The sequence below is a fragment of the Cydia strobilella genome, chromosome 23, assembly GCF_947568885.1.
Source record: "Cydia strobilella chromosome 23, ilCydStro3.1, whole genome shotgun sequence".
Lineage (NCBI taxonomy): Eukaryota > Metazoa > Arthropoda > Insecta > Lepidoptera > Tortricidae > Cydia > Cydia strobilella.
This window is the reverse complement of record NC_086063.1, coordinates 7,260,364-7,288,143: the sequence shown is the minus strand read 5'-3', so window position 1 is coordinate 7,288,143 and position 27,780 is coordinate 7,260,364. Positions and strand designations below refer to the sequence as shown.

Here is a 27,780-nt window from a genome sequence, read left to right as displayed (position 1 = left end):
CGTGTCATATTCTCGCATTTTATTTTCTTACAAAATAATACTGGTACAAAAGTCTTAAATAACTTGTTAATATAAAATACTGGTAACACTTTTATCACGTAAAAAATACAAGGTATTTTGTACTGTAATCTTAAGAATTTACTATTTGTACTGCATCTATGTCGCATGTTCCTTTTCCTGCCTACGGATCATCACAATCTAAGTTGTAACTTGCAGTACTTATAGGTAGTAAAGAAAGGGATATATAGGTACTTACAGACCTGTCTGACGGACACATCTGCACGTGTATTCCTAGATTAAATATTGGCCAGTGGCGTAGCGTGAATCAATCTAGCCGTGAGCGAAAACCACATCTGCGAGGCCCTTTTTAATGTGTTTTCCCAAGGTAATAAAAAGAAAAGGTTGGCTTTGCGAGGCCCCCTCCTAAGTGCAAGGCGGTGGGCGAAGGCCCCGTCAGCGCGACGGCGATATTCTCTTTCAAATCTCAAAATTGAGTTCGGGCTCGGCTCCTGTTGGCTCTTAATGCCATTATTATTAATTTTTTTACGCAAGAATACATTTTCCATGGCTATTAGCCGTCGCCGTCGTGCGGAGGAGACTATTAAATTTTCGCTATACCACGTATACCATCGGTAGCTTTTAAGGACTCGTTTGATCCGTACTGCGCGAAGCCCGTTCACCCTGTACGAGGTTTTGCTTACATTACAACTATTTAAATATATTTGGTGGTGGTTGTTAGCCGGGACCGTAGGCGCCGGTCTTCACCCTCCCTTTTCTGTTGTATAAGATCTTTGCTTATTATAACTAACTAAACATATTTGGTGGTCAATGATAGCCGGGAGGTCCGTAGGCGGTGGAGGGGCGGGATCCGAACCCGGTCAAAGAACCGCTGAAGTCTGACGGTTGTTGATAGTTGTAGCCTGAAATAAAGTAAAGGTAGGATTACATATCTAATAAGTAGTACTTCGTACAGGCTTGCTGTCTTACAAACCCGACATTTGACAGAACTGAGGGTAACTAAACATGCTGTCCCTTTCCTACCGAACCGAATAGCACGTTCTCTTTCTGCTAAGGTGGATTTGGGTAAGATTGAAAGGGTTTTTTATTAGGGGTAAGACAAAAAATCGTCCGTATGCCGAAGCATTACGGGTAACTTACCCCTCAAGGAAAACCCTTTCAATCTTACCCCAACGCACCTTATTCGTTTAAATTACCAAAGCGGCCACTGCCAAGTGTAACGACTAAGAAGAAAGTTCTCACCTTGGTTCTGGTTCCTAGTAGGTTCGGGGTACCGCGCCTCGCCCTCATACCTGACGTCAGCGTGGAAGCCTGTCTGCCAGTCAGCATGGTATGTCACTAGAAATAAACAGCAATTTTGAGCTAAATATCTCACACCTTTCCAAAAAAAAATTATACGCGTATTGGCGACAAACCCGCCGCCGCATCAAATTAACTGCCCAAGCAACAGCGATGACGTCCACCTTGACGACACCGGACCGGTTAGCCGGCGACGGGCCCGGGGGCCGGTCCGCGGGGGGACGTCAGATTCGAAACAACGGCTCGCGTATGGCTTGCGGAACGACACATGTCGCGTCGCGTTAAAATTAATCTTGTAACTACTGCAATTAAAATTAGTGTTTACGGTCCACTCGTATCATTTTATTCAGCAGTCTAGATCTCCAAGGTTCAACATACGAATTAGGCACTAGACGCAACAACGCGTAATAAAACTGAGCTAAGCGTTCAGTGGAGTAGAGCGTGAGGTGTTCATAGCAAACAAATGCAAAGCGCACGCACCAGGGCACGCTTTACATAGGTCTTTGCCGTTTTACGTGACGCTGCCCGCCCCGCCCCCGCCGAACGCTCCGCTAAACGCTTGCTACTGAGGCCGTACACTTATGATCTCACAGCATGGTCGGAACGGAACGGATGGAACAAAAGAATAGCAGATTTTTTTATCCATACCCATCACCACCACCATTGAACCCATATTTATTTAGATAGGTAGTATGCCATTTTGACAAGTTTCTTATTATTTATATTTTGCAGTAAGTATATTGCTTTTTCGCCATTTTTTCGCTTGTTAACAATAAAAAATAACCGGCCAAGTGCGAGTTGGACTCGCGCACTAAGGGTTCCGTACCATTACGCAAAAAAAGGCAAAAAAATCGCGTCTGTGGTATGGGAGCCCCACTTTTATATTTGAGTTGATTGAATGAAAGGTAAATTGCGGTTTACGATTTATGACGTATTAAAAAAACTATACTTACTAAATTTCGTTCAAACCAATTTTCGGTGGAAGTTTGGATGGATTTGTTTGGATGGAATGTACATCATATAATTTTTTTAGTTTTATCATTCTCTTATTTTAGAAGTTACAGCCCCCCCCCCCCCCTTTTACCACTTTGGAAGTGTCTCTCGCGCAAACTATTCAGTTTAGAAAAAAATGATATTAGAAACCTCAATATCATTTTTGAAGACCTATCCATAGATATCCCACACGTATGGGTTTGAAGAAAAAATTTTTTTGTGTTTCAGTTGTAACTTACAGAACTATACTTACAACTTGTAAGTATGGGGAACCCCCAAAATTTCTTGGTTTTTTTCTATTTTTGTGTGAAAATCTTAATGCGGTTCACAGAATACATGTACTTACCAGGTTTCAAAAGTATAGTTCTTATAGTTTCGGAAAAAAGTGGCTGTGACATACGGACGGACAGACAGACAGACAGACAGACATGACGAATCCATAAGGGTTCCGTTTTTTGCCATTTGGCTACGGAACCCTAAAAATAGACTGACAGTCGTATTTTGACTTCACTTTTTACAAAAACTGAACTGAAATGCTCTAACATTTACTAAATTCAAAACGATTAAAAGCAGAATTTCATATCATTCTAAATCCAACCTTAATGTAAGTTAACACGTTACCAATCTGCGTGCGTCCGCCCTACAGCGCCACTATATTCCCTTCTCACCACGTTGCCATTGCCATCTCTTTATTACTTGCATTAAGGACACACCCCTTTGGCGGACATATTTGTATGTAACAAAAATGATAAACAATAAAGAACTTTCTATTCTATTCTATTCATTCTAAATCCAACTTTATTGTACGGTAATACATTACCAATTTGCGTGCGCCCGTCAGGCAGAGCCACTCAGTATTCTTTCAATCTCACTTACGTTGCCATCTGAGCTCTCTCGTCGGTCGTAGTCGTGTCATTCTAAATCCAACTTTATTGTACGGTAATACATTACCAATTTGCGTGCGCCCGTCAGGCAGAGCCACTCAGTATTCTTTCAATCTCACTACGTTGCCATCTGAGCTCTCTCGTCGGTCGTAGTCGTGTCATTCTAAATCCAACTTTATTGTACGGTAATACGTTACCAATTTGCGTGCGCCCGTCAGGCAGAGCCACTCTGTATTCTCCTCTCACTACGTTTCCATCTGAGCTCTCACGTCGGCCGTAGTCGTTGCCAGATTGCGCGTCCTTCACGGAGTACCCAAACTCGTAGGACTTGGGCTGAAACAAGAATTATTAGAGTAGGGGGATCTACTCCACGATTAAGTGGGGGGTCTCCAAACTAAGGCAGAAGGGGTAGGTAGGTTATATTTTGTGTATTTAATTTTTGTTATAGGTATATTACGTTTTTATGTTGTAACAAACATGATACTTGCAAACAATCCGGCCCGCAAAAAAGGAGCAGGAGAGCTGAACTAGCTGAAGGCCTGGCCACTATGATCCAGTGGCAAAACTTCGGAGACCTTGTACAGATATAACTCCGTAATAGATGGATATACAGTCTAAGGCAGGGGTCGGCAACCGGCGGCCCGCGAACCCCTCGCTTGCGGCCCGCGAGCCTCCGGGTTACATCAGTCCTACGTCACTAAAGTGATCGAGTGAAAAAGAAAAGTCTTTCATTTCAATTTAATTATTTGAAGTTGGGTTGGGTTATCACAAGATCTACTTTAAATGTGCCGATCACTCAATATGCACAGACGTGCCAATATGAGTGTCTGCCTATCGCAATGTAAGAGCGCGCGAAGCACGCTGAATGTCGGGTTTCGTCCGACCTTTAAGTGTGGAGGGTTCGCTGGATGTCGGGCTTCGCCCGACCTTTAAGGGCGCCCTGTATGTTAAAGCAAGCGCAGGCGCCCTGTATGTAAAAGCAGGCGCAGGCGCCCTGCATGTAAAAGCGCGCATCGCTGAATGCCGGGCTTCGCCCGACTTTTAAGTGCGAGGGGCGCCGCAGGCGGCCTGTATGTAAGAGCGCGCGAAGGGCGCTGAATAACTGTGAGGAACACCGCAGGCGCCCTGCATGTAAGAGCGCGCCAAGCACGATGAACGTCGGGCTTCGCCCGACATTTAAGTGTAAGGAGTGCCGCAGGCGCCCTGCATGTCAGAGCGCGCCAAGCGCGATGAATGTCGGGCTTCGCCCAACATTTAAGTGTAAGGAGCGCCGCAGGCGCCCTGCATGTAAGAGCGCGCTTTCGCGCGCTGAATAACTGTGAGAGGCGCCGCAGGCGCCCTGCATGTAAGAGCGCGCCAAGCGCGCTGAATGTCGGGTTTCGCCCGACCTTTAAGTGTGGAGGGTTCGCTGGATGTCGGGCTTCGCCCGACCTTTAAGGGCGCCCTGTATGTAAAAGCAGGCGCAGGCGCCCTGCATGTAAAAGCGCGCATCGCTGAATGCCGGGCTTCGCCCGACTTTTAAGTGTGAGGGACGCCGCAGGCGCCCTGTATGTAAGAGCGCGCGAAGGGCGCTGAATAACTGTGAGGAACGCCGCAGGCGCCCTGCATGTAAGAGCGCGCTTTCGCGCGCTGAATAACTGTGAGGGACGCCGCAGGCGCCCTGCATGTAAGAGCGCGCCAAGCGCGATGAATGTCCGGCTCCGCCTGACCTTTAAGTGTGTATGTAAGAGCGCGCGAATGGCGCTGAATAACTGTGAGGGACGCCGCAAGCGCCCTGCATGTAAGAGCGCGCGAAGCGCGCTGAATAACTGTGAGGGACGCCGCAGGAGCCCTGCATGTAAGACGATGAGGGGCGCCCTGTATGTAAGAACTCGCTAGGCGCGATCTGAATTTCGGCACTCTTTTGCATGAAAATGTATATTAAAAGAAGTCCTTTTTGACAAATGACAATGTAGTACCTTTTGTCTAATAAATTCACGAATTATTAACAGTGTGCGGCCCGCTGCAATTTTGCTAACCGCTATGTGGCCCTTGGCTGCTAAAAGGTTGCCGACCCCTGGTCTAAGGAAAAAACGTTCCACGAACTACTTTTGACCTACTCTCGTATAGAGGGCATTGACGGCTTCCTTTGTTATTTAACAATTTTAACGTATTTTAGTGAAAGAACATGACATGGGTCAAAATCATATTAAAAATAATTAATGCAAATAAAAAAATCATTTATCCATATATAAATACATTTTATGGTATTTTTATACATCTTCATTTTTAGTTTTAACCGTATGTCAATAGATGGCAGTGAATTTATTGTGGCTACAAAATTTACTACTACAGTACCGCCATGTACCGCTCTATCCTATTATATGATTAGGGTAAACGTACTTATAACAGGCACCATCGCCGCTGCCGGTTTTCGCTGACATCTTAAACCTTTTTATTCTAAGATGTATTTTCTTAGATATGTACCTTGTAGGTTGTACCTTATAGGGAATATTACGCGAAACTCTGCGCAGGGGGCGCCACTACCACAATCTGAAGGTTTATCGCAAACCAAACAAAACGAAATTTCGTTATCTAACATCATTTTCGTTATCTAACGAGGCAGATAGCGAAATTTCGGATTCGCGTTTCCCGGTAGGTTCTCTGTAAACAAACCGCCTTGGTGCATCAATGTCATATTTTATTATCTCTGAAAAATTGTCAAAAAACTGTTAAAGGCACAGTATGTATAAGTTACTCTATGGTTTACTAAACGGGCTAGTGCGGCAACTTGGTGGCAGAACATTGCAGTAATTAATACCAATAGGGGGTATTACCTAAGACCAAATACCATCCAACGAGAGAAAATATGTACTAAGTATAAAAAACCTAAATATATGTGCCACAAAAATATTTGCTTAAAGCCGGCTTTATTTGTAATTAGACAATTAGACTATAGCAAGCAGCTATGCGGTAGATAATAGAAAAAGCTTGATATAATACTTTGATATATGACTGCACCAAATTATAGTTTCCAAAGCGCCAGCCAGCACGCACCAAAGATAGTTGCAATGCAATATGTAGTTAGTTAGTTCGCGATCCCATGACGTCTCCCATACGGCAATGTGGGTAAAGCTGATGTGGGTTTAGTGGGTAAGACTTCTCCCCCTTTTCTCAGGAATGGGAGATGGGAGTCCCACATAACCCCCGACGCCTCTCTAGGTCACAGGGGGTATGCGTAAGCATACAACATCGTTTAAAAAAAAGCTTATTATAATCGTACCTACGAAGTATACACTACCTACAATAATGTAGGTAGTGTATATACTTTTAATTTAAGTATAGTGTCTTATTGGCATTTCGCACAAATTATGTCACTGATATCTCGTGTCTGGATTGGTTACCTACGTGCATAGGGACCGGACAACAGGGACCGGCCCGCTATCCCTTATTGGGAGACGAAACCCTTTGTTTTGGTTTTAAAAACCCTTATATAAAGCTACCACATTTGAGTAATCGGTAGCCCAAATACCCTTACAAAACCCTTATCATCCGCTCACCAACACCATGCATATTGCTTATAAGGGTTAGCCTTATAAAGGGCTTCCCTTTTAGCATATAAGCGTGCTAATTTAAGTCGTCTACCTTGTTCATAAAGCACACATTACTTCGAATCCGAGCGATCGTCGGCGGCGACGGCGGCGTTCTTTGACTAGGCACGTATTTTCTTTCCTTTTCATACACTACCGTAGATATATACTAATCCTGTCTCTTTCACGCAAAGGGAAACCTTTATCAAAAGCGCTTAAAGATAAGGGTAACCCTTATTAAGAGCTAGCCTTATATTTGGTTAGCTTTTCGGTAAGGGTTAGTCAAAGGTAAGGGTATGAATGGGCTTGCAGTTTAAAAGGGAAAGTCTTTCAATGTGTTAGCCGTGTTTAAGTGTCGCCCATTGAAAGGGTTTTATCGCGGAAAGGGTTGTCCGGCAGGGACCGGACTACTCAAATGTGGTAGCTTTATATAAGGGTTTTTAAAAGCAAAACAAAGGGTTTCGTCTGGCAAAGGGTATGGTGAGTTAAGCCTTATGCAATACCCTTATAAAACCCCGATAAGGGATAGCGGGCCGGTTACTCTACTAGAGTAACTTATACTAGAGCGGTACTGTCATAGTAAATTTTGTAACCCCAGTAAATTCACTGCCATCTGTCGACACACTTTAAAACTAAAAATAAATATTTATAAAAATACGATAATAGTTATTTGTTATACAAGGGTGCAAAGTTGTATTTTACCCGCGAGTGTGGAACTGAAACACGAGCAAGCGAAAGGATTCTATAGTTGAACCACGAGCGAAGCGAGTGGTTCTAAAATAGAATCCTGAGCGTACGAGTGTTTCAACACACGAGAAGTAAAATACATTTGCACCCGTGTGTAACACAAAACTTTTCCCCTCACTATACCGAGGAAAGTGCAACATCCACAGGCGTTAGATCATCTTCATCACTGGAATCACTAATTTTTTTACGATATTATAACAGAAAACACTAGAAATTCTGATTTTTACGTGAGTCGGTGAGAAGAACAGTAAAAATTTTGTTGACAATGTTGACATTTCTGTTCTGACGTATGAAATGTCAACGATGCGTTTTGAAATTGCATCGACTCAACTTGTACGTTCAGAATTATATTTAACATCATTATAAAAAATCTAACGTTTCTTATGGAATTTTATGGTTTATGACTTAAAATTATTAAATAAAGCTAAATTTGGTATTTTTATTAGATTCTCAAACCATTTATTTAATGATAATTAATATCGAACGAACCATTATTATGAGCGTTTTACGTTTTGTTATCTGTCAAGCTACTTAAACACGCTCCATCCAAGGTCAAATTACTTTCCCCACTAGTGGATAAAATGCGTTTTTCCCCGCTTGTTTTAAAGGTTAAAAGACGGCTTTCCGAGCTAGTGAGGGGAAAAATGTATTTAAATATGGATAAATAATTTTTTTAATTGCATTAATTATTTTTATGATTTTGACCCATGTTCTTTCACTGATATGCGTCAAAATTGTTAAATAACAAACGAAACCGTCAACGCCATCTATACGACAGTAGGCCAAAGCTAGTAGCGCCCTCTGAACGAGAATTAAATTTTCTTGATTTTCGAGGCACGTTTTTTCCTTAGACTGTATCCATCTATTACGGAGTTATATCTATCTTTGCTACGTGACAGGCTACGCCTAATGTAGGAACCGGTACAACCGTCATTGTAAATGCATAAAATTAAAAAAAAAAACTAAGTTCTTTCTTTTGGATTAATAGGTATAAACCTATACTCGTATATTAGGCCTCTAAGATGACGAATAGGTATCCGTGATTGGTCGAAGTTGTCATTACGAGTTACGACTCCTCGATAAAGATAACCTACGGCGGGTCATTTCGCATGATTTGGAACAGAGAATGGGTAGAGTGGTTCCATATGATATAAATGATATATTTTATATTGACCGCCACTGTAATCAGTTTGACATATACTCACAAATAAAAACACTTTGAACTTTGAACACTTTAAATTTGGCAAAGCATTTTGTAAAAAACTTTCGTTAAGTGCCTGTATATAATGAACAAGAACAAGACCTATTAGTTTTGTCTCGGGGTTGGAAAATCATTTCATTTCATTTATTTATTTGCCATAAATTGTATGTTTACATAAGATGGTACATTAACATGTTGTTTTGTCTCAATACAATTTTACGTGTAGCATAAATTAAAATATAGTACATTTCGATGCTAGTGCGGAAAGTATGTCATTACTTCACGAGTGAAGAATGACATTTCCGCACGTGTATCAAACGACGTGTTTAATACAGTTGAGAAAAAATAAGAAAAACGTAAGGAATAAAAACAATATCGAATGTTGCCTTTGGAAACTTAAAAAGACTCTTCTTTGACAGGCGTTTCGGCAGCTATTCGTACATTTCCTACCTCTACCTTCCATAGCTATTCCGTTCCAATCAGACAACTTATTATGAACGGTTGTTAAATATTCAATATTAAAAAATAAATGTGTTATAAGGATGAAGAGGTAAATAAAATATGAATAAATATTAAATAAATAAATAAATATTATAGGGACATTCTTACACAAATTGGCTAAGTCCCACGGTAAGCTCAAGAAGGCTTGTGTTGTGGGTACTCAGACAACGATATATATAATACTTATACAAATACTTAAATACATAGAAAACATCCATGACTCAGGAACAAATATCTGCATGTGTTCATCACACAAATAAATGACCTTACCGGGATTCGAACCCAGGACCATCGGCTTCACAGGCAGGGTCACTACCCACTAGGCCAGACCGGTCGTCAAATGAAATATGTATATTTTTCGTATTCTTACATTAACAGTAGGTTTTTATGTTGATTACGACGTTTAAAGGGAACTAATATTAACACTCATCAATAAGTAGTCATGAATTGGAACGAGTATAAATTAAAAAAAAATTGGAAAAGTGAAAAGCACTAGTTCGCGAAAACCAACTTTCCGCACGCTAAATAGCTACGTGAAGTAGCACTTTTTGAGCAACTGTATTAAAAAAATATTTACAATAATAAACTAGCATGCGATGCATATTATCTTACAATAAGATATTTTTGTAGACTAGGGAAAAATTTTGTAGACGAAAGAGACTTAATTTCGGTCGGTAAGGAGTTGTAAATATTTGCCGCAACATGCTATTGCCTATGGCATCTCATTGACCAATAGGAGCCTGAACGTCATGAGCAAATAGTTTATTGAGCCTATCACTATTGGTTTTCAGCGGATATATAATATATAAAAAACCCGATATATATCAAATAGCCGAAGTAGGTAATTAGAACTTCTCTCTGCTTCGGCTCATAGTTATATTATTAGATGTAACAGGAAAAATATAATATCTAGGTAACTTTGACAATATATTAATGCATGTGCGTCTTCTGGTAGGCAGAAATGGTACTCTCCTACCATGATTTCAGAAAAAAAATATTACCGCACTTTAATCGTTGCAAGTATTTTGCGTTTAATTCTTTTTGTCATATAAATAAACACTACGGTCCGTAGTACGGATAGAGCCATACTTTTATTCTTCTACTCCATGCATCTTTTATTCTACTATGATAGCGTGCGCAAACAATTATCATGTAGTTGTCATGAACACGCGGATTCAGACGGTAAGTTCTATTTACTTTATTACGCAAATTTTGTCTAGAATGGACTCTAATTGAAATATCTATATAAAATTTATCAACCTTTTAAAGAAAACGAAATAAAAACTTGAAGGAATAGAGAAAATTAAGCTCCGGACAAGATAAGAGAGAATAAAAATCTAAGCAGGATATTTGTTGTATTGACTAGCCTAGGCACTAAGAAAACCAGAGGGCCAAGGATGCTTCCCTGTGGGTCACTAACTTGTAGTTTGCTTTTTCTACTTTTGTCTGGTTTGTTGTGTGGTAACTTCACATATGGTTAACTTATTTGATTATTCAGCTCGTATTTTCTCGATATTACTTATAATTCTATGTAATGCATGATTTCTAAGTGTTAAAACCCTAATTTACTTATACATTATCTTGATCACGGAGTCAAATACCTTCGACATTTCGAAAAGACGAAACAACAATTCCAAGGGGCGAAGTCCAATTTTATTATGGTTCACAGATTTTAATGTATAGGTAAGTACTTCGAGTTTGCAATCTTCCTTTTGGATTAATAAAATTATTTCTACTTTTACATTTCAGCTAATCATGAAGCTCGTTATTCTAATATCAAGTCTAGTCATCGTCCAAGCTGGAGTTACAAAGCGAGACGCCCAATGCGAAGGACCTCTTGTAAACGGAGTTCAACACAGCAAAGACGTACTTAAAACTGACCTCGACAGGCCGTACCTACTCACCACAGATTTCAGTAGTAACACGCTTTATTTCAGTTACACCATCAAAGGTGAAGAAGAAGGCTTCAAATCTGCCAAGCTTAATTTAAACACTAAAGAATTCACTGATATAGATGGCGTCCCAAATGGCTTTGCTCAAGCGGTTGACGAAAGCACTCACGAAGTTTATATCGGTGGAAGTGATGGTATATATAAATATAAACAAAATGCAAACAAAGCAGATTTTTTTGGAGCAAACGGCACTGACATTTGGACGATATACTACAAGGATGTGCTCTATTTTTCTATTTTTCCATCTCAGTTCCTGTACACCTTTGTTGACGGTGAAATAACAAGGTTCAAAGATCTAGAAGATACTCTAGTAGATAGTTTTCTTATTGATAATGAAAATACACTGTTTTTCTCAAACAGCTCCGGTTTGTACAGTCAAAAGAAAGGCACGAAAGATGCGATTAATATATCTGGTGAAGAAACACGCATTGTTAGAGGACTGACTAAAAATAAAGATGGTGATGTCTATGCTTGCGTTCAAGATGGTATTTACTCTGTGGATAAAACGCAGCATTCTTTAGAGAAATATGTGGACATTGATGATGCTTTTGGTGTGGCATTTGACAATCAGAACAACTTGGTGTACGCTGATGCGACAAATGTTGTGAGACTTACGCCTTGCAAATGAATAGTCTTTTAAATACCTACCTAATAAGTCTACTTATTAAATAATTTGTCTTGTTGTTAAATTTAAGAATAGGTAGAATAGAACCTATTTTAATTCGCATACAACTGTCATTAGTTTGAGTCCAATGCCATTGACCGTGCCATATGACCTTCCTGAATATTTATTTAACACAAGGCATTTTATTCCATAAACCAGGAAACTGTCCACATTGCAAATTAGCGTAAATTTTACTAAAGTTGATCAAATTCTAACGCGTATAAAACTAAGTCCCCAACATGCTCATAAACTGTGACGAACAGAGGCCACAAGGGCACAACCGAATACAGTCATTAATGTAAAGGAGCAAGGGTCACATTTCAATGTCGCGATACTTGATAAAGTTAGTAATTTACCAGATAATAGGGAAGCATAAACACATGCATCAGTACTCGGCGTGGAGTCAGACCAAATAAACGTGATAATGAATTACATATTTGCGATTTTCCTGGTCTGCGTAGAAGCGAAAGTTACGAAGTATGTGTCGAACGTTCCTATTCGTCAAATCGGCAGTAGATTCTACAGAGAAGAGTTATTGACAGACCAATTTCAAGAACCGAGGGAATTGACATACGATTCTTCAAGCAGAAATCTGTTCTTCTCGTATATGGATGATGAGTTGCAGAATTCTGGAAGAGGCTACGTGAACGTTGTAACGAAAGAGACTAAGAAGATATATGGGATAGCTAGAAACAAAGCTATAGGAGTTGATCTTGATACTGGTGATGTCTATTTTGGTTCAGACGATGGCTTATACAAATTCGATCCTGTATTCAATAATGCTACATTATTAGGTCTGTATAACATTAACATAATGAAAATCGTGATTCGCAACAATGAAATCTACGTTTTAGACGCAAATAATCATAGCATTTACAAAGTTAAAAACACTAGAAAAGCTAACAAAGTTGGCGAATGGAAAACAGTTATGCAGTTCGATGTAGATTACAGTAACAACCTACATTTTGTGAATATCTGTGGACTTTTTTGCGTTCCGAATGGCGCAGAAGAAGCAGTGAAAAATGAAAATTTGCCGCTCGTTTATCATTTTCTTATAGACGAACAGACAACATTTGGAATGACCCTGGATTCTTTGTATGAGATAGATTGTCAGAACGGAACAGCGAAGAAAGTAGCGGATATAAATTTTTATATAAGAAGTATAACGTTTGGTGATTATGGTGACATATATTATTCGACCGATGTCGGTTTGTTTAAGTTGAAACCGATCAATCATTATGTTATTTTCGATATAAAAAGGTCGAGGACGTAAATATTAAAACGTTTGATAAGGATTTAAGTCGTATTATTTATGATTATGTATAAGACGTAGACTAAACAAACCTTTATTTATGTTGCAGTTAAATCCTACTTACAATATCACAACATTTTCAATCTCAATTAAAATTACTTAGGAGTTTGCTAATCGGTAAACTAAGTTTACATAAGATCGCACACATTCTACGATATAGTTTCAAGAATTGGGGCATTCATCTGGTGTTTTTTTTTCTGGTGCTCAGTATGGACAAGTATGGAGGTCAGTACGAGACGTTTAATTATAAGTATCAGATTTTTATGACTTTTCAATTTAAGTATAAAACCGGCCAAGTGCGAGTCGGACTCACGCACGAAGGGTTCCGTACCATTACGCAAAAAAAAAGCAAAAAAAATGGGATACAGCCTTGTGACAGACAGACGGACAGTGGATTCTTAGTAATAGGGTCCTTACCCTTTGGGTACGGAACCCTAAAAAGTAAACCTCCGAAGCAGCTGGGCGGCAGCCCGGCACTCCCAGCAGGTAGTTGTTGGCAATGTTTCGAGGCTAGGTATAAAACGTAAATGACTTACAACTTCGTGGTCGTGACCATGACCATGATCATGTCCATGGTTGTGGTCCTCGTACTGCCCTCCGAAGCTGCTGGGCGGCAGGTAGCTGTTGCTTGGTGAGCTTAACTCTGAAAAACAAGTATAAAATACGTATATTGGCCATCGCCTTACATGAGGCAATGGGAATATATAGGGCATTTTCTATGAAAAGGGACCTTATCGTCGATGGCGCTTACGCCGCACGCTGCACAGCGTTGCGCGGCATTGTATTTATATTGGAGCATCGTTTATAATGGCGTAAGCGCCATCGACAATAAGGTCCCTTTTTATAGGAAATACCACATATTATGTCCCCGCCTCATGTAACTCGATTTGGATTTATATGAAAACATGTCTATTCTAATCCCATCCGTGCCCGCGGCGGAGACAAATGAAATCCCACCAAAAACATTTTCATGTAAAATGTTGCCAAGACGAAACCATCAGGCTCGCACTGTCAAAAAGTTATCAGATCTCTTGTAGAGCCAAGCTTCTAACTCTACAAGCACTAACTTCACAAACTCTACACCTTATAGTCAAATTGTGTGGCTTGGCCGTTTCTCTACCGTCACATGGACTTAAGGTGAAAAATTGTGACGTTTTCAACCAAAAGGTACCACATTGTCGCTAGACGATAAGGTTTATTTCAAATTGAAGCTATATGGAAATAGCGCCTTATTGACAGCCGACAATAAGTACCCTTTTGGTTGAGAATGGCACAATTGATTCATTATGATAGTCCTCTTTGGTTTTACCAATTTTACGCTTCGAGGCAAAGGCTCGTCTTGACGGAGGCACTGCCGTGCCCCCAGATAAATAAATAAATAAATAATAATAAATAAAAATATTAATTGTACATAAGGAGCACGTTACATAATAAACAAGCACACAAGGGTTTGTACAAACATGACAGTGTGGAGACCAGACTTTCGACCCCTAGGTAAGCACCTGTGCCTGGGGCTAAAGTTCGTCTAAATTCGATGTCGAAACAAAATGAAGGTCGTGTATAGCAGCAAAGATAGATATAACTCCGTAATAGATGGATACAGTCTAAGGAAAAAACGTGCCTCGAAAATCAAGAAAATTTGACTGTCGATCAGAGGGCGCTACTAGCTTTGGCCTACTGTAACTGTCGTATAGATGGCGTTGACGGTTTCGTTTGTTATTTAACAATTTTAACGCATATCAGTGAAAGAACATGAGTCAAAATAATAAAAATAATTAATGCAAATAAAAATAAAAACATTTATCCATATTTAAATACATTTTATCGTATTTTTATATATCTTCATTTTTAGTTTTAAAGTGTGTCGATACATGGCAGTGAATTTACTGTGGTTACGTTTTTCCTTAGACTGTATCCATCTATTACGGAGTAAGACAGCATTAAGATGGTAAAACATTAAACTAATTGCTATAAATAAATAGTTACTTAAGTTATTTAAATTTCATGAAATAAAACTATGAAAACGGATTATATCGCGTATATTGAATTTATAATACATCCCGACGTTTCGAACCCGTTCACCCGTTGACCACGAACGCTGTAAAGAGTTCGAAACGTCGGGATGTATTATAAATTCAATATACGCGATATAATCCGTTTTCATAGTTTTATTTCATGAGTAACTATCGCGGTAACCGAAGACAATATTATTTAAATTTATTTACACTTCATTAGCTACACACACATCACATTAGCTAGTTGCCTCTGCCTATGTTATTATAACGAGGAGATTTTCAGTCTCATTGTAAGTTAGATTTAGCAGCCAGTCTTGTACTTTAATTTTGACTTCCCGCCTTGTCAAGCTATAAATTGCGATTAAATTATTATAGATACCTACACTACACCTAAAATAGTCCATATGCTATCCAAGCTAATTAAAGTGGTTACAGTAAAATAAACTAGATTTTATATTCTGAATAAAATACCTAACCATTGCATTGATTGCAACCATGTTGTAACCCCAGTAAATTCACTGCCATCTGTCGACACACTTTAAAACTAAAAATGAAGATTTATAAAAATACGATAGAATGTATTTAAATATAGATAAATGATTTTTTTTATTTGCATTAATTATTTTTATGATTTTGACCGATGTTCTTTTACTGATATGCGTTAAAATTGTTAAATAACAAACAAAACCGTCAACGCCATCTATACGACTGTAGACCAAAACTAGTAGCGCCCTCTGAACGAGAATTAAATTTTCTTGATTTTCGAGGCACGTTTTTTCCTTAGACTGTATCCATCTATTACGGAGTTATATCTATCTTTGTTGCAACATATGCAAGATCAATTGTGTCGCTTTATCGCTTAACTACAAACTCGGGTAAATCCATTCGACCCTCTCAACAAATATTTACACTATTACCTTTTCTTAATACCAAAATCGCATAATCTGACAGATGGATTTACTCGAATTTGAAGTTAAGCGACTTAATTTTATTTAAAGAGGATCTTTGATTTTATTGAAATCATATTGTTTTTATTTTAGCGCCCTCTATCGGCGAGTAGCACAACTTTAACAAATCAACTAATGATGCCAGCCTTTTTCAGCTAAATGTACCTCTTTCCTTTGGCCGCGAGGTGGAGCGTGTAGTACTTTCACTTGCAAAAATTCAAAAATAGTTATAGTTAGACAAGCCGGAATGAATTTATTTTATTTCCTTCATAAGCAGCAGAAAAACAAAACTTGTACTCGACGCATCAGCAGTTCAGCACCGTATTGATTTCCACTCCACTGGTTTGCCTATTTTGTAATAAAAAAACCGGACAAGTGCGAGTCGTACTTGTCGCGACTTTTTAGTATTTATTGTTATAGCGGCAACAGATTTCATCTGTGAATATTTCAGCTGTCTAGCTTTCACGGTTCATGATACAGCCTGGTGACAGACAGACGGACAGACGGACAGTGGAGTCTTAGTAATATTGGTAATAGGGTCCCGTTTTTACCCTATGGGTACGGAACCCTAATAAAAATAGGCAATACGGTGCTGATAACTGCTGATGCGTTGGGTTCTACCTGGCCTACCTGGGCACCTGGTTCTACGTTTGCCTTTGGATGATTTTTTATTTTTTATTTATAATATTTTTTTAGAACGCCATAATTATAACTGACCCATATTGTTTCACTGATATGTGTTAAAATTGTTAAATATCGGTGACGGTGTCGTCAACGCCATCTACACGAGTAAAGGCCAAAGGTGTATAGCCAACTATTATATAATCTGTGGTAAAGCGCCATTCTATTCGAGACTTTTCTTGATATTCCGAGGCACGTTTATTCCTTAGACTTTAATTCTCTTTATCTTTGGTTCTACAGATACCTCGCTTCTGGAAAAGGTTACCTTTACCTGTTTCTACCGGCGGCAGGTAGGTGTTGCTAGGGGTGTTGTACTCGGAGTTCTGGAAAGTGCTTCGGCCGCGGTAGTTGTATCTGACCGGGGGCTCGGAGCTGGCCAGGGTCGCGAGGAGAAGCAGGTTCAGAGCCTGGAATAGAACAACGTCATATCATCGATGATCATCATTCATCATAATACATACACACTCGTAGCCTAAAGTAAGCATAGAGCAAAGATTGATATAACTCCGCAATAGGTGGATACAGTCTAAGCAAGTCTAAGGAAAGAACGTGCCTCGAAAATCAAGAAAATTATCAAATTTTCTTGATCAATTTGCAATTTTTCAATTTGCTTGTTCGAGAATCATCTCGAACAGATGGCGCCACTACCTTTGGCCTACTCTCGAATAGATGGCGTTGACGATTTCGTTTGGTACAAAGAGGATAAATTATATCTATTTTTGCTTAAGTATATAATATGACGATATGCGATTATCTTCTTTGTTTTTGATGGGAAAATTATAAAAAAATTCATAGAGGCGACTCGCGCTAGTTCCGTAGTCCCCCACAGCCCACAGCCCACCCCACGGCCCCAAGGCTTCAACTCTAAACGCCACAATGTAGCCACTTCTTAGGGTGACTAATGTACCTACTTACTTAGTCTAGGATGGTCTTAGGTAAAAGAAAAGACTACACCAAAATAAAAACCCCAAACTTGAAGTCTAAAACTCCCTAACAAACCAAGATGTATCTACGAACCAGTAACTATTTTTTCACCTCAGCAGGTCGAACAAGCCTACTTTCGTACACAATGTAGCTTTTTAATTTAGTGAAGGCCATGAACTTCATACTTTTATTACTTTTTTTTATGGTACCGTACGGTACGGTACGGTACGGTACGTATCCGTAAAAGATTCAAAAAAACTAAAAAAAGTCCAAAATGTAAAAAAAAAATCTTGGTGCTGAAGTGACTTTTATGGTAGTAGTACTTATGCAAAATACTTCCAAAAATCTATAAAGAAGTAAGTATAAAAAAATATTGGAGGCAAAAATAGTTATTTGTTATACAAGGGTGCAAAGTTGTATTTTACCCGCGAGTGTCGAATTGAAACACGAGCAAGCGAAAGGATTCTATAGTTGAACCACGAGCGAAGCGAGTGGTTCTAAAATAGAATTCTGAGCGTAGCAAGTGTTTCAACACGAGAAGTAAAATACATTTGCACCCGTGTGTAACACAAAACTTTTCCCCTCACTATAGCGAGGAAAGTGCAACATCCACAGGCGTTAGATCACGTTAGATCATCTTCCTCACTCGAATCACTCATTTTTTTACGATAATACGATTCTGACGATGCGTTTTGAAATTGCATCGACTCAACTTGTGCGTTCAGAACTACATAAAAAAAAATGTTATTTATTTAGGTATCAACCCATTACATTAAGAATAATTATTATATTAATCTAATTTATACATTCTAATCTATATTAAATTTTGCTATTCTAAACTTAACTAAAGTAAACATCACAACATTCAACATCATTTAAAAAAAAGCAAATGTTTCTTATGGAATTTAAGGTTTATGACTTAAAATCATGAAATAAAGCAAAATTTGGTATTGTTTATTAAATTCTCAAACCATTTATTTGATGATAATTAATATCGAACGAACCATTATTATGAGCGTTTTACGTTTTGTTATCTGTCAAAAGCTACTTAAACACGCTCCATCCAAGGTCAAATTACTTTCCCCACTAGTGGATAAAATGCGTTTTTCCCCGCTTGTTTTAAAGGATAAAAGGCGGCTTTCCGAGCTAGTGAGGGGAAAAAAAACTTGTTTATCTGTTTCGCAAGTGGCAAGCATTTTAACATCCGTTCTACACATTAAATTAACTCATTGATTATAGTGTAGTAAATATAGCTATTTATGCCACTGACCAAATATAATCAAATTAAAACCTTTTGTTCGCGTCATTGTAATTACAATTAAGTATAATAGTGTTGCATAACATGCTTTTATACACTTTTATATGACGCGACGCGAAAGCTGGATAATTCGGTTTCATTGTTTCTAAACATCCGAAATAGTTATTTTTTAAACGTACCTATATAATAATGCTCAGTCATTTCCTAAAATCTGATATTTCAGTGAGAGTTGGTGAGAGTTCTTCACGCTTAAACCGCTGAACCGATTTAGTTGAAATTTGGTATACAGATAGTTTGAGTCCCGGGGAAGGACATAGGATACTTTTTATCCCAGAATTCACCCCTTAAGGGGGTGAAAAGGGGGGTGGAAATTTGTATGGGGAATCAATAACCGCTGAACCGATTTAGATGAAACTTGATATGGGGATAGTTTGAGCTGTGGAAAAGGATATAGAATAACTTTTATCCCCGAAATCATCCCTTAAGGGTGTAAAACTGGGGTGGAAATGTATAGTGTGGACCAATTTGGGGGTAAAAAAGGATGGATTAAAAAGCAGATAAGAATTAACGTATCCAAATTACTAATTCCACGCAGACGAAGTCGCGGGCAAAAGCTAGTGAGTGTATAAAAACCGGACACCGGGAGTCGGACTCGCCCACCGAGGCTTCCGTACTTTTTAGTATGTGTTGTTGTGAAAATTGTAACTGTCTAGAAGATAGATATAACCAGTATAACTCCGTCCTACATCCTGGTGACAGAGACAGACGGACAGCGGAGTCTTAGTAATAGGGTCCCGTTTTTAACCCAAAGGGTACGGAACCCGAAAAATGAATTCAAATAAGTAGACATAATTATATGCGCGTTTAATAATTAAAGGAGAAGGACATCGTTTAATAGTTTGATAGATTTTTGTGTAGGTACAGTCAGCTGCAGCGAAAAGTGAACCCCCCCCCCCCCCCCCTGGGGCCCGTTTCTCAAAAGCTTAATGTAACTTGTAACTTGTAATACAGGCGGATGTCACAGGCGCCGCGCCGCTTCGCTTCTATTCGCGTTCGCGAGTTGTTCGCTTATGTAAGACGCAGCGTAAATAAGTACTTAATTGACATGTCATCTGGTCGTCCCTCTAGGCGGCCATGAAAGAGGTAGGTACCTAATATCAAAGACAACTATTTCCCGAGATCCAAACAAACATAAGACAAAGATCCGATTCCGTCTCATTTCCATACATTATTTCGCATTTTAATTGGTATTCATATCCATACAAATTCCAACCTTATGCCTTTAGAATTAGAGCTCAAAACGTATCTTTCGCTGCTTTCAACTCCCCGTATAAAGAATGTCGTAAGCGCCAAGCTTTTCTAAGAGTTATACGTCGTTTTATATAAGTAAGCTTAGCATACAATAGTATCATTGTGATACCTTTGTTATACAATTTAGTGTAGGATTACATGGAAATATGGATTACGGAAATTAGTTGCCTTGATACATGATGAGATCTCATTTTAGTCGAAAAAAGACGTAAGACGTAAATACTTACTTTAGTCAACTATAGCATAGAGTAACTTATACTAGAGCGGTACTGTCATAGTAAATTTTGTAACCCCAGTAAATTCACTGCCATCTGTCGACACACTTTAAAACTAAAAATGAAGATTTATAAAAATACGATAGAATGTATTTAAATATAGATAAATGATTTTTTTTATTTGCATTAATTAGTTTTATGATTTTGACCGATGTTCTTTCACTGATATGCGTTAAAATTGTTAAATAACAAACGAAACCGTCAACGCCATCTATACGACTGTAGGCCAAAACTAGTAGCGCCCTCTGAACGAGAATCAAATTTTCTTGATTTTCGAGTCACGTTTTTTCCTTAGACTGTATCCATCTATTACGGAGTTATATCTATCTTTGACTATAGTGTAGGTAGAGGCACGGTAGAGCAAATAGTGCAATGGCCAAGTGCCGAACACTTCACTCACTGCAGGTTCTGATTCTTTTGACTTGGTTTGTGTTAATATTTTTAGCGTTTTCTTCCGTTGATAAGTATACGAATTAACATTTAGCAAAAATGTTTTATTAAATGAAAATACATAATACATACACAAATTAAACATACACAGAAAAAACTGTTTGCTTATACAAACTTAGATAAAATAATATGAAAATAAATATATTATATGACTTAATCGGCTTCTTTTTTTACTAATTAATAAGCTTTATAAAAAAATATTTTTTTTTATTAAAATCGACCTATTCCCACGATAAGTTCAAAAAGGTAGTTAAATGGGCACTAAAATAATATGCCTTATAATTTTTTAACGGCTGCATTTTATTACTTTCTATCAATAGTTTTGTATTTATGTAACTGCTCTTTCGCGGCCTGCTATGAAAATAGATTTTACAGTACATATGGTACTACTTTCTCGCACTAGTGCTTAAAAGAGCATTTTTCGTGCATATGTCGAAAGTTTAAAGGGCCATATGTACTGTAAAACGTTGTACGATACACGTGCGAATAGGTAATTCGCAACTCGTGTCGATTTAAAACACTCCCTGCAGTCGTGTTTTAATTTATCGCCACTCGTTTCGAATTTCCTCTTTTCCGCACTCTTATCGTAATAGTACATTATGATACAAGTGTGCTAAGTTGGTTATTACACACGAGGCGATATTGTGCGCGCGAGCTGTAAGCGATCGCGCAATAAGAAAGCCGATGTGTGTTATGACCAATGCACACGCGTTACATACGACGTTTTTCAACACACTTGCGAGAAAAAAAGAAACTCATATTAATCAAATTTTAATAGTTAAAACAGTCAGTATTGTGTGTTGCATCTGTCATACTGCCGGCCGGCCCTCGCCCCGGCCGCGGGCGGGGCGGCGGGCGGGCCGGCCGGGCCGCGCGCCGCGCAGGCGCGAGGAGCGCGCCGGTGCCCGCCAGTCTGACCAATTAAAGAAGGCTCCCTTTCCATGCATATTATTAGCAATCAGTTACCTTCTTAACTGAGTCGGATAATATAATGAAAAAGCACGAGTGTAATAATACACTGAAAGAGCACGCGTGTTTAATATCTAGGATTATGAGCCAAAAATCGGTGGAATAAAAACGTCGTTTTGAGCAAGTGTGTTGAAGATTAAACTTGCGGCCATGTAAACCACTCCAGCAAATCGCCGGTGCGAGTGGCCCGCAGTGTAATATTAGGGCCCATTGCGTCAAGTCAAACCATTAGAATGCTGCGTTCTATATGTATCCTAGATTCTAAAGCATAGTCATAGACATAGTTGAGTAAAACTTGTCATTCTTGTGCATTAAAATTGAATCTTAATATTTGCCAAGACTTATAAATAAATAAATAAATAAATTGTATAGTCCATTCTTACACAGATTGACTAAGTCCCACGGTAAGCCCAAGGAGGCTTGTGTTATGGGTACTCAGACAAAGATAAATATAATATATAAATACATGCATAGAAAACACCCATGACTCAGGAGCAGAATAAATATCTGTGCTCATCACACAAATAAATGCCCTTACCGGGATTCGAACCCAGGACCATCGGCTTCATAGGCAGGGCCACCGGTCATAGGCTATACCGGTCGTCACCATACCAAGACTTATGTTTTCTACTTAGTCTACTTACAGACAATTTTATGGAAAATAATAATATTATTATTCTTTGGTGCAACGGCTGTTCATAGCTATCCAACGTGGTAATGCCGCGAGAGTTATGTGTACTTTTGCATCGGAAGCAGTAAGGAGCAGTTATGACAAATTACTTTTTGTTATCATTTTTAATTATAAAACTAATACATATTTAAAAAGTATTTTTTTTATCGTTGTTCAGCTTAGCAGTATGTTAAATGTTGTTCCTATGTATGTAGTGTATGTTGTGGACATTTTTGTGGTACTTTATCTGGGGGCACGGTAGGGCCCCCGCCAAGTCAAGCAAAACAAAGAGGCACGGCCGGCCGTACCCATCCTTTTCACGAATTACTTTATTAGGATGTGATGATGATATAGAATAGACAAACATGAATGATTTACTTTACGTCATCGGTAAACGATACTGAGTTAGAAGCCTGGAATTACGGCATTCAAATGTTTCAAATTTACATTTTGTCACTGATCACCCGTTATACATAATATTATTAATTAATATTAATTCATCTACGAGAAACTTAATAGATTTAAAACACTATCCATGCAGTGTAATAACCCAGATCATTAGTTTGGCGCTATTGGGAAAAAATCTCAGTATTGAATGTTAATAAGTAATAAGAATAAAACCTTTTTAGTATTCAGTTTATATACAATTTAATTGTTAACACCCTGATACTCTTGCATTTTTTTTTCTTATTATTGTTGTTATTGTTTTTGTTCTTGTTTGCACAAATAGCTCTGTTTTACTCTGTAGAAACTTTATGAAACATGATGTTAAAATATTTTCATTAAGGAAACTGTAAGTCTAGCTTTAAGAAAATTTCCAGTGTTATGTATAACTATAGAAGACTGTTTGTTTCTTAAATAAATAAATTAAATTAAATTATAAAAATTAAAAATATATTAATTATAAATGTCAACAATTGTAAAATTTTAGCGCCATTTCGGGGTAAACGTTTTCATTCTATAAATTATTGCAAAATTATCCTTCACTTTTCTATTTTTATTGCCGCTATTATTTTAATATAGATCTACCAACAAACGATTAGTTATCACGCTACAGTAGGTATTGTGAAACGGCCCACATACATGTTATTATATGTTATATGTTATTATGGCAATTGAACGGAATTTAATGACATAAATATGTGCGGTCTGTGAAATGCGTCCAATGTCGCATGTGATGTAATGTAGAAATTCGGAGGAATGTGGGTTATCGCAAATGATTATTAAGTCAGGGTTAAATTGATGGGTAAATAGCTAACTCTGCACCGACTTTGGGGCCAATTCGAGTTTTAGTTGTGCAATCTGATTACGATACGATGCTGATCTGTCAGTGTGAAAAGTGACATTTCTCTAATAAAAAAACGTCACTTTTGACACTAAAAAGTAAAAAAAAGGAAAGTAAAAAGTCGAATCGTCGACGATATCAAACTTAAGTCAGCAATACTAGTCGCTTAGCACCTTTGCATACAAACTTCTATGCAGGAGGGGTACCTTTTATACTGATTTAAACTAACACGACCACCTACCTTACCTCTCCTACCTACCTACCTTACCACCTACCTACCTTACCTACCTTTACCCTTACCTTACCTTACCTCCTACCTTTTCTCTGCAGCTGACTGTACAAGCGGTATCTAGCGGAACCTAAATGGTCGCGTGCTGGTTTGTCTGTCCGACGCCGAATGTCTATGAACCTATCTATTGACAGCTCAGTACAAATCTCGCAACAGTAAATATGAGTCAACGTACCGTGAAACTTGATCATTGAAAAATCGTGAAGTTACACGATTTTACGATGTATAAATAAAATTAAGATTACACAATTAACACCATGCTTCTAAACTAATGCAATATTTTAAAAGTTTACTAATATATACTATTACTTATTCTGTGCTAATACATAATATAAACCTCTTAACAAGTCGAAGTAAATGCTTGCCTATAGTTTCCATTCCTATTCTAGTCTAGTGCAAGAATTTTACATTAGAGAGATGTACAATACATCTTTCGATTTTTTGTGGAATTTACGTCATAAGAATAACCTCGGAAATTCAAGAGCACCTATCTTGTAACCTAAATTACACTATTACCTATGTCAAAGATAGGATATTCTAATCTAGTTTGAATTGCATACTAAAATCTCATTCCGGCTATGTTTCGCGCGGTAATATGAAGTAATACGAATTTGATTTAGTTTTTATTATGCGTTGCGAATCAGATCATTATAGACGTAATCTAACTAATCTAATACGCATGCTTGGATACGCTACTTGAGATAAGTAGCTAATATGGTTGAATAAGAAAGTGATATTTTAGAAGGATCTTCACTAAGATACATACACACACAATATGTTGCACCGGAAAGGAATTTATATATCTAACTAATAATTATATATCATCCACAGCAAAAAACTAGGTAGGTCATTGTGATGGATAATATAGACAAAATGGTTGTGATGGCTACCTATTAAAAATTGATCAATATATTTGACTTACGATCATATTATTATTATATATACCTATAATGATATTATCATAGCTGCATGATGTGTATCATATATATATCATTTTCTATGTAAATTCTCATCAACTTACTTTGAAAAACGCCATCTCGAAGATTATCGTTGTAATTAAAATCTGAAACAAACATGGTATTTTTAATGTAAATAAATGAGTAAAACTTTTTGAACTTTTGTATTTTTAAATATGTTGAAGTAGAAATTTTCACTTGACTTGGCCAGTGCACTTGCATGCGTTTCATTTTAACGCCAAATAGTATGTTATTATTGTTGTTTTATTGTAACATTTAACAACTATTATGTATAACTGGATTTCTAATGCCTACGCTTTAGATCCTAACTAAAAAAAGTAATGCTAACTAAGTCGAAACTTGGAACAAACATAACATAATTAAATGAACAAATGGTTTTACTACCGTGTAATATTCATTTAAATCGCACAACATAACAGCGTGCATAACAGTCGTAATGAAGTGTTATATTAGTCGCAATAGAAAATGGCGCAAATGTCATAATCTGACGACGAAGTGCTAACTGCGTTTACTAAATGCTTGCCAGTGCTCTAATTATGCTTACATCTGTTGTGGTTTGGTGTTGCAGTATAAGATCAAGCCGTGGTTAAAAAGCTCACTTTGACGCCTTTGTTGATTTCAGTCAGATTTTAGCCCTTATTTATTTTGCAATATTTCTTAGGTACTTGGCGAACATACAAGCAGCAGGACTTTAAGGGTCTCCGGCAAGCTCGGTTCTTCATACAAACGTAGTTCCGCTCTCATTTTAAAACGACTAGCTAGATTGCTCTGAAACTTTGTACTTACAATAGGATAAGGTATATCTATGTCTGTAATTAGTTTATTTAGCTTCAGATACTATAGTTAAAAATACAGCGAATTTAAGTTTTTCATACAAAACTTGTTTTTTCTCTATTTCGTTTGCTTTATAAATTAGACAGAGCTATATAAACTAATTTCAGACCAAGACCTCATGTCATTGTATGTGCAAAGTTTTATTACAATCCAACACGTAGTTTTAAAATGAGAGCGGAACTACGTTTGAATGGAAAGGTGCAATTCGGCCGAGCTTGCCGGCGGGGACTCTTAAAATAGTTCCTTTAACACAGTTGTTGATCCTTAATTTTACCATTGCATTATTTCCTACTTAGCGTAGGTATTATAGTGGAGATTGAGCTATCTTAATAATGGGCTGTAAAAACCGTTGTCATATCCGGTGTGTTATAATTTTTGGTCGTTCGAGCCGGATTTGAGCCATTGTCTCAAGCTTCAGCCTCTAATGATACAGGAACCATTAGCTAGGGAATATACTGTAGATGTGTGGCAGTATGGCGTGGCGGGAATTTGTGCCTAACTCCCTGTCTCCGGACCTACCTTTGGCGGATATATCTGTGCGTACACATCTATACCTATCTGTAAGTATATCTTTAGCTATAAATTGACCAGTTTTTAATAGTAGTTATCATCTAAATATTCTAAACGACCACGTTAGCTTGAATTTGTAACCCTAGATTATCTAAATGTATACCCTCGTGGGTACGTTTTCCCATACAAGAAGGTGGACGGGAACTTCCCACGCTGGGAAAGCTAGATTTATATCTATGACTATGATGTTAACTCGGATGCAATCATGGACTCTTTACAATCGTTGTTTTATTACAATTTTAAACATTTTACATGAAAAATCGACATAAAAATATCATTCAGGAAATGATTATTATATAAATAGAACATTAAATAGGAATTTAACAATATTGTTACAATTCTTCTTCAGTTCAGACATAATTAGATGTTTAGGGCAGAAGATGCCCCCGATTTTAGGTAATTTAAATTTAGACGAAAATAATTTTACAAACCCTGGGTGTGTATTTGTCGTATCACCGTATAAATAGTATTCATTTATATTATTCTTATTTATACCGGGTGCCCCTGAAGAAGGATAAAAAAATATATGGATCAAAAACTCGCAGTGAGATGTGTTTTTTTTTTTTAATGATTTTTTAAGTTCATAATTTTATATTAGTAGGTTATAAAGAGTTATATTTTTTTAGATCTAGTAGATTTACCTCAATGTGTAAAATTTATTGTTAAATTTAATTTTACAATATTTTCAAATAGCTGTATAGTAATTATTCATTAACGATTAACTATAAATAAATTAAATTACTATAAATTTTAACATTGAGTTTTGATTATTTTTGCATTTTTATATTTATTTATGTAACTCCATTCAATCATAAATAAAAACTTAATTTTTAATAGTACATACTAAGTTTCTCACTTATTACATTTGCAATCTAAATCCAATTACTTCAAAAACTAGACAAACCTTTTAAAAAACGCACAAATAAACGCACTAAAAGAAAAAACAATCCCGATTTTCGCGCGCAAATCTCGTGCGTGTCAAAACGCGCGTTCACCGTTCCAAATTCAATTTGCAACTGATCTACATAGCGCAGAGATGTTTTATATAGAGCCATCACGGGCCATCATTTGTGGTTTAACTTTATTTTTGTGGCCTCGGTAAGTAAGGGCCTGATGAATCTGATGCTAATAGAGATATTAGAGATGCAATAAGTAAACATCAGGTAAGTACTGGCAGTTGTACGT

The 27,780-nt window shown here is 37.7% G+C and overlaps 3 protein-coding genes across 3 annotated transcripts; 2 read left to right on the top strand and 1 right to left on the bottom strand.

The window, feature by feature from the left end:
• Nucleotides 1-33: 33 nt before the first annotated feature.
• On the bottom strand, nucleotides 34-27,604 carry LOC134751898 (pro-resilin-like). Its single transcript, XM_063687449.1, has 7 exons — nucleotides 27,500-27,604; nucleotides 25,236-25,277; nucleotides 17,055-17,190; nucleotides 13,677-13,783; nucleotides 3,392-3,527; nucleotides 1,261-1,356; nucleotides 34-920 (listed from the first exon to the last, which is right to left on the bottom strand). Exons 2-7 carry the CDS (start codon nucleotides 25,248-25,250, stop codon nucleotides 826-828), a joined length of 585 nt encoding a protein of 194 aa, XP_063543519.1. The 5' UTR covers nucleotides 25,251-25,277; nucleotides 27,500-27,604; the 3' UTR covers nucleotides 34-825.
• Nucleotides 10,372-11,927, top strand: LOC134751732 (ommochrome-binding protein-like). Its single transcript, XM_063687176.1, has 2 exons — nucleotides 10,372-10,394; nucleotides 10,962-11,927. The coding sequence occupies exons 1-2, from the start codon at nucleotides 10,374-10,376 to the stop codon at nucleotides 11,790-11,792; spliced, it is 852 nt and encodes a 283-aa protein (XP_063543246.1). The 5' UTR covers nucleotides 10,372-10,373; the 3' UTR covers nucleotides 11,793-11,927.
• Nucleotides 12,036-13,123, top strand: LOC134751733 (uncharacterized). The gene has a single exon (XM_063687177.1). The coding sequence runs from the start codon at nucleotides 12,253-12,255 to the stop codon at nucleotides 13,099-13,101; it is 849 nt and encodes a 282-aa protein (XP_063543247.1). The 5' UTR covers nucleotides 12,036-12,252; the 3' UTR covers nucleotides 13,102-13,123.
• Nucleotides 27,605-27,780: the final 176 nt, after the last annotated feature.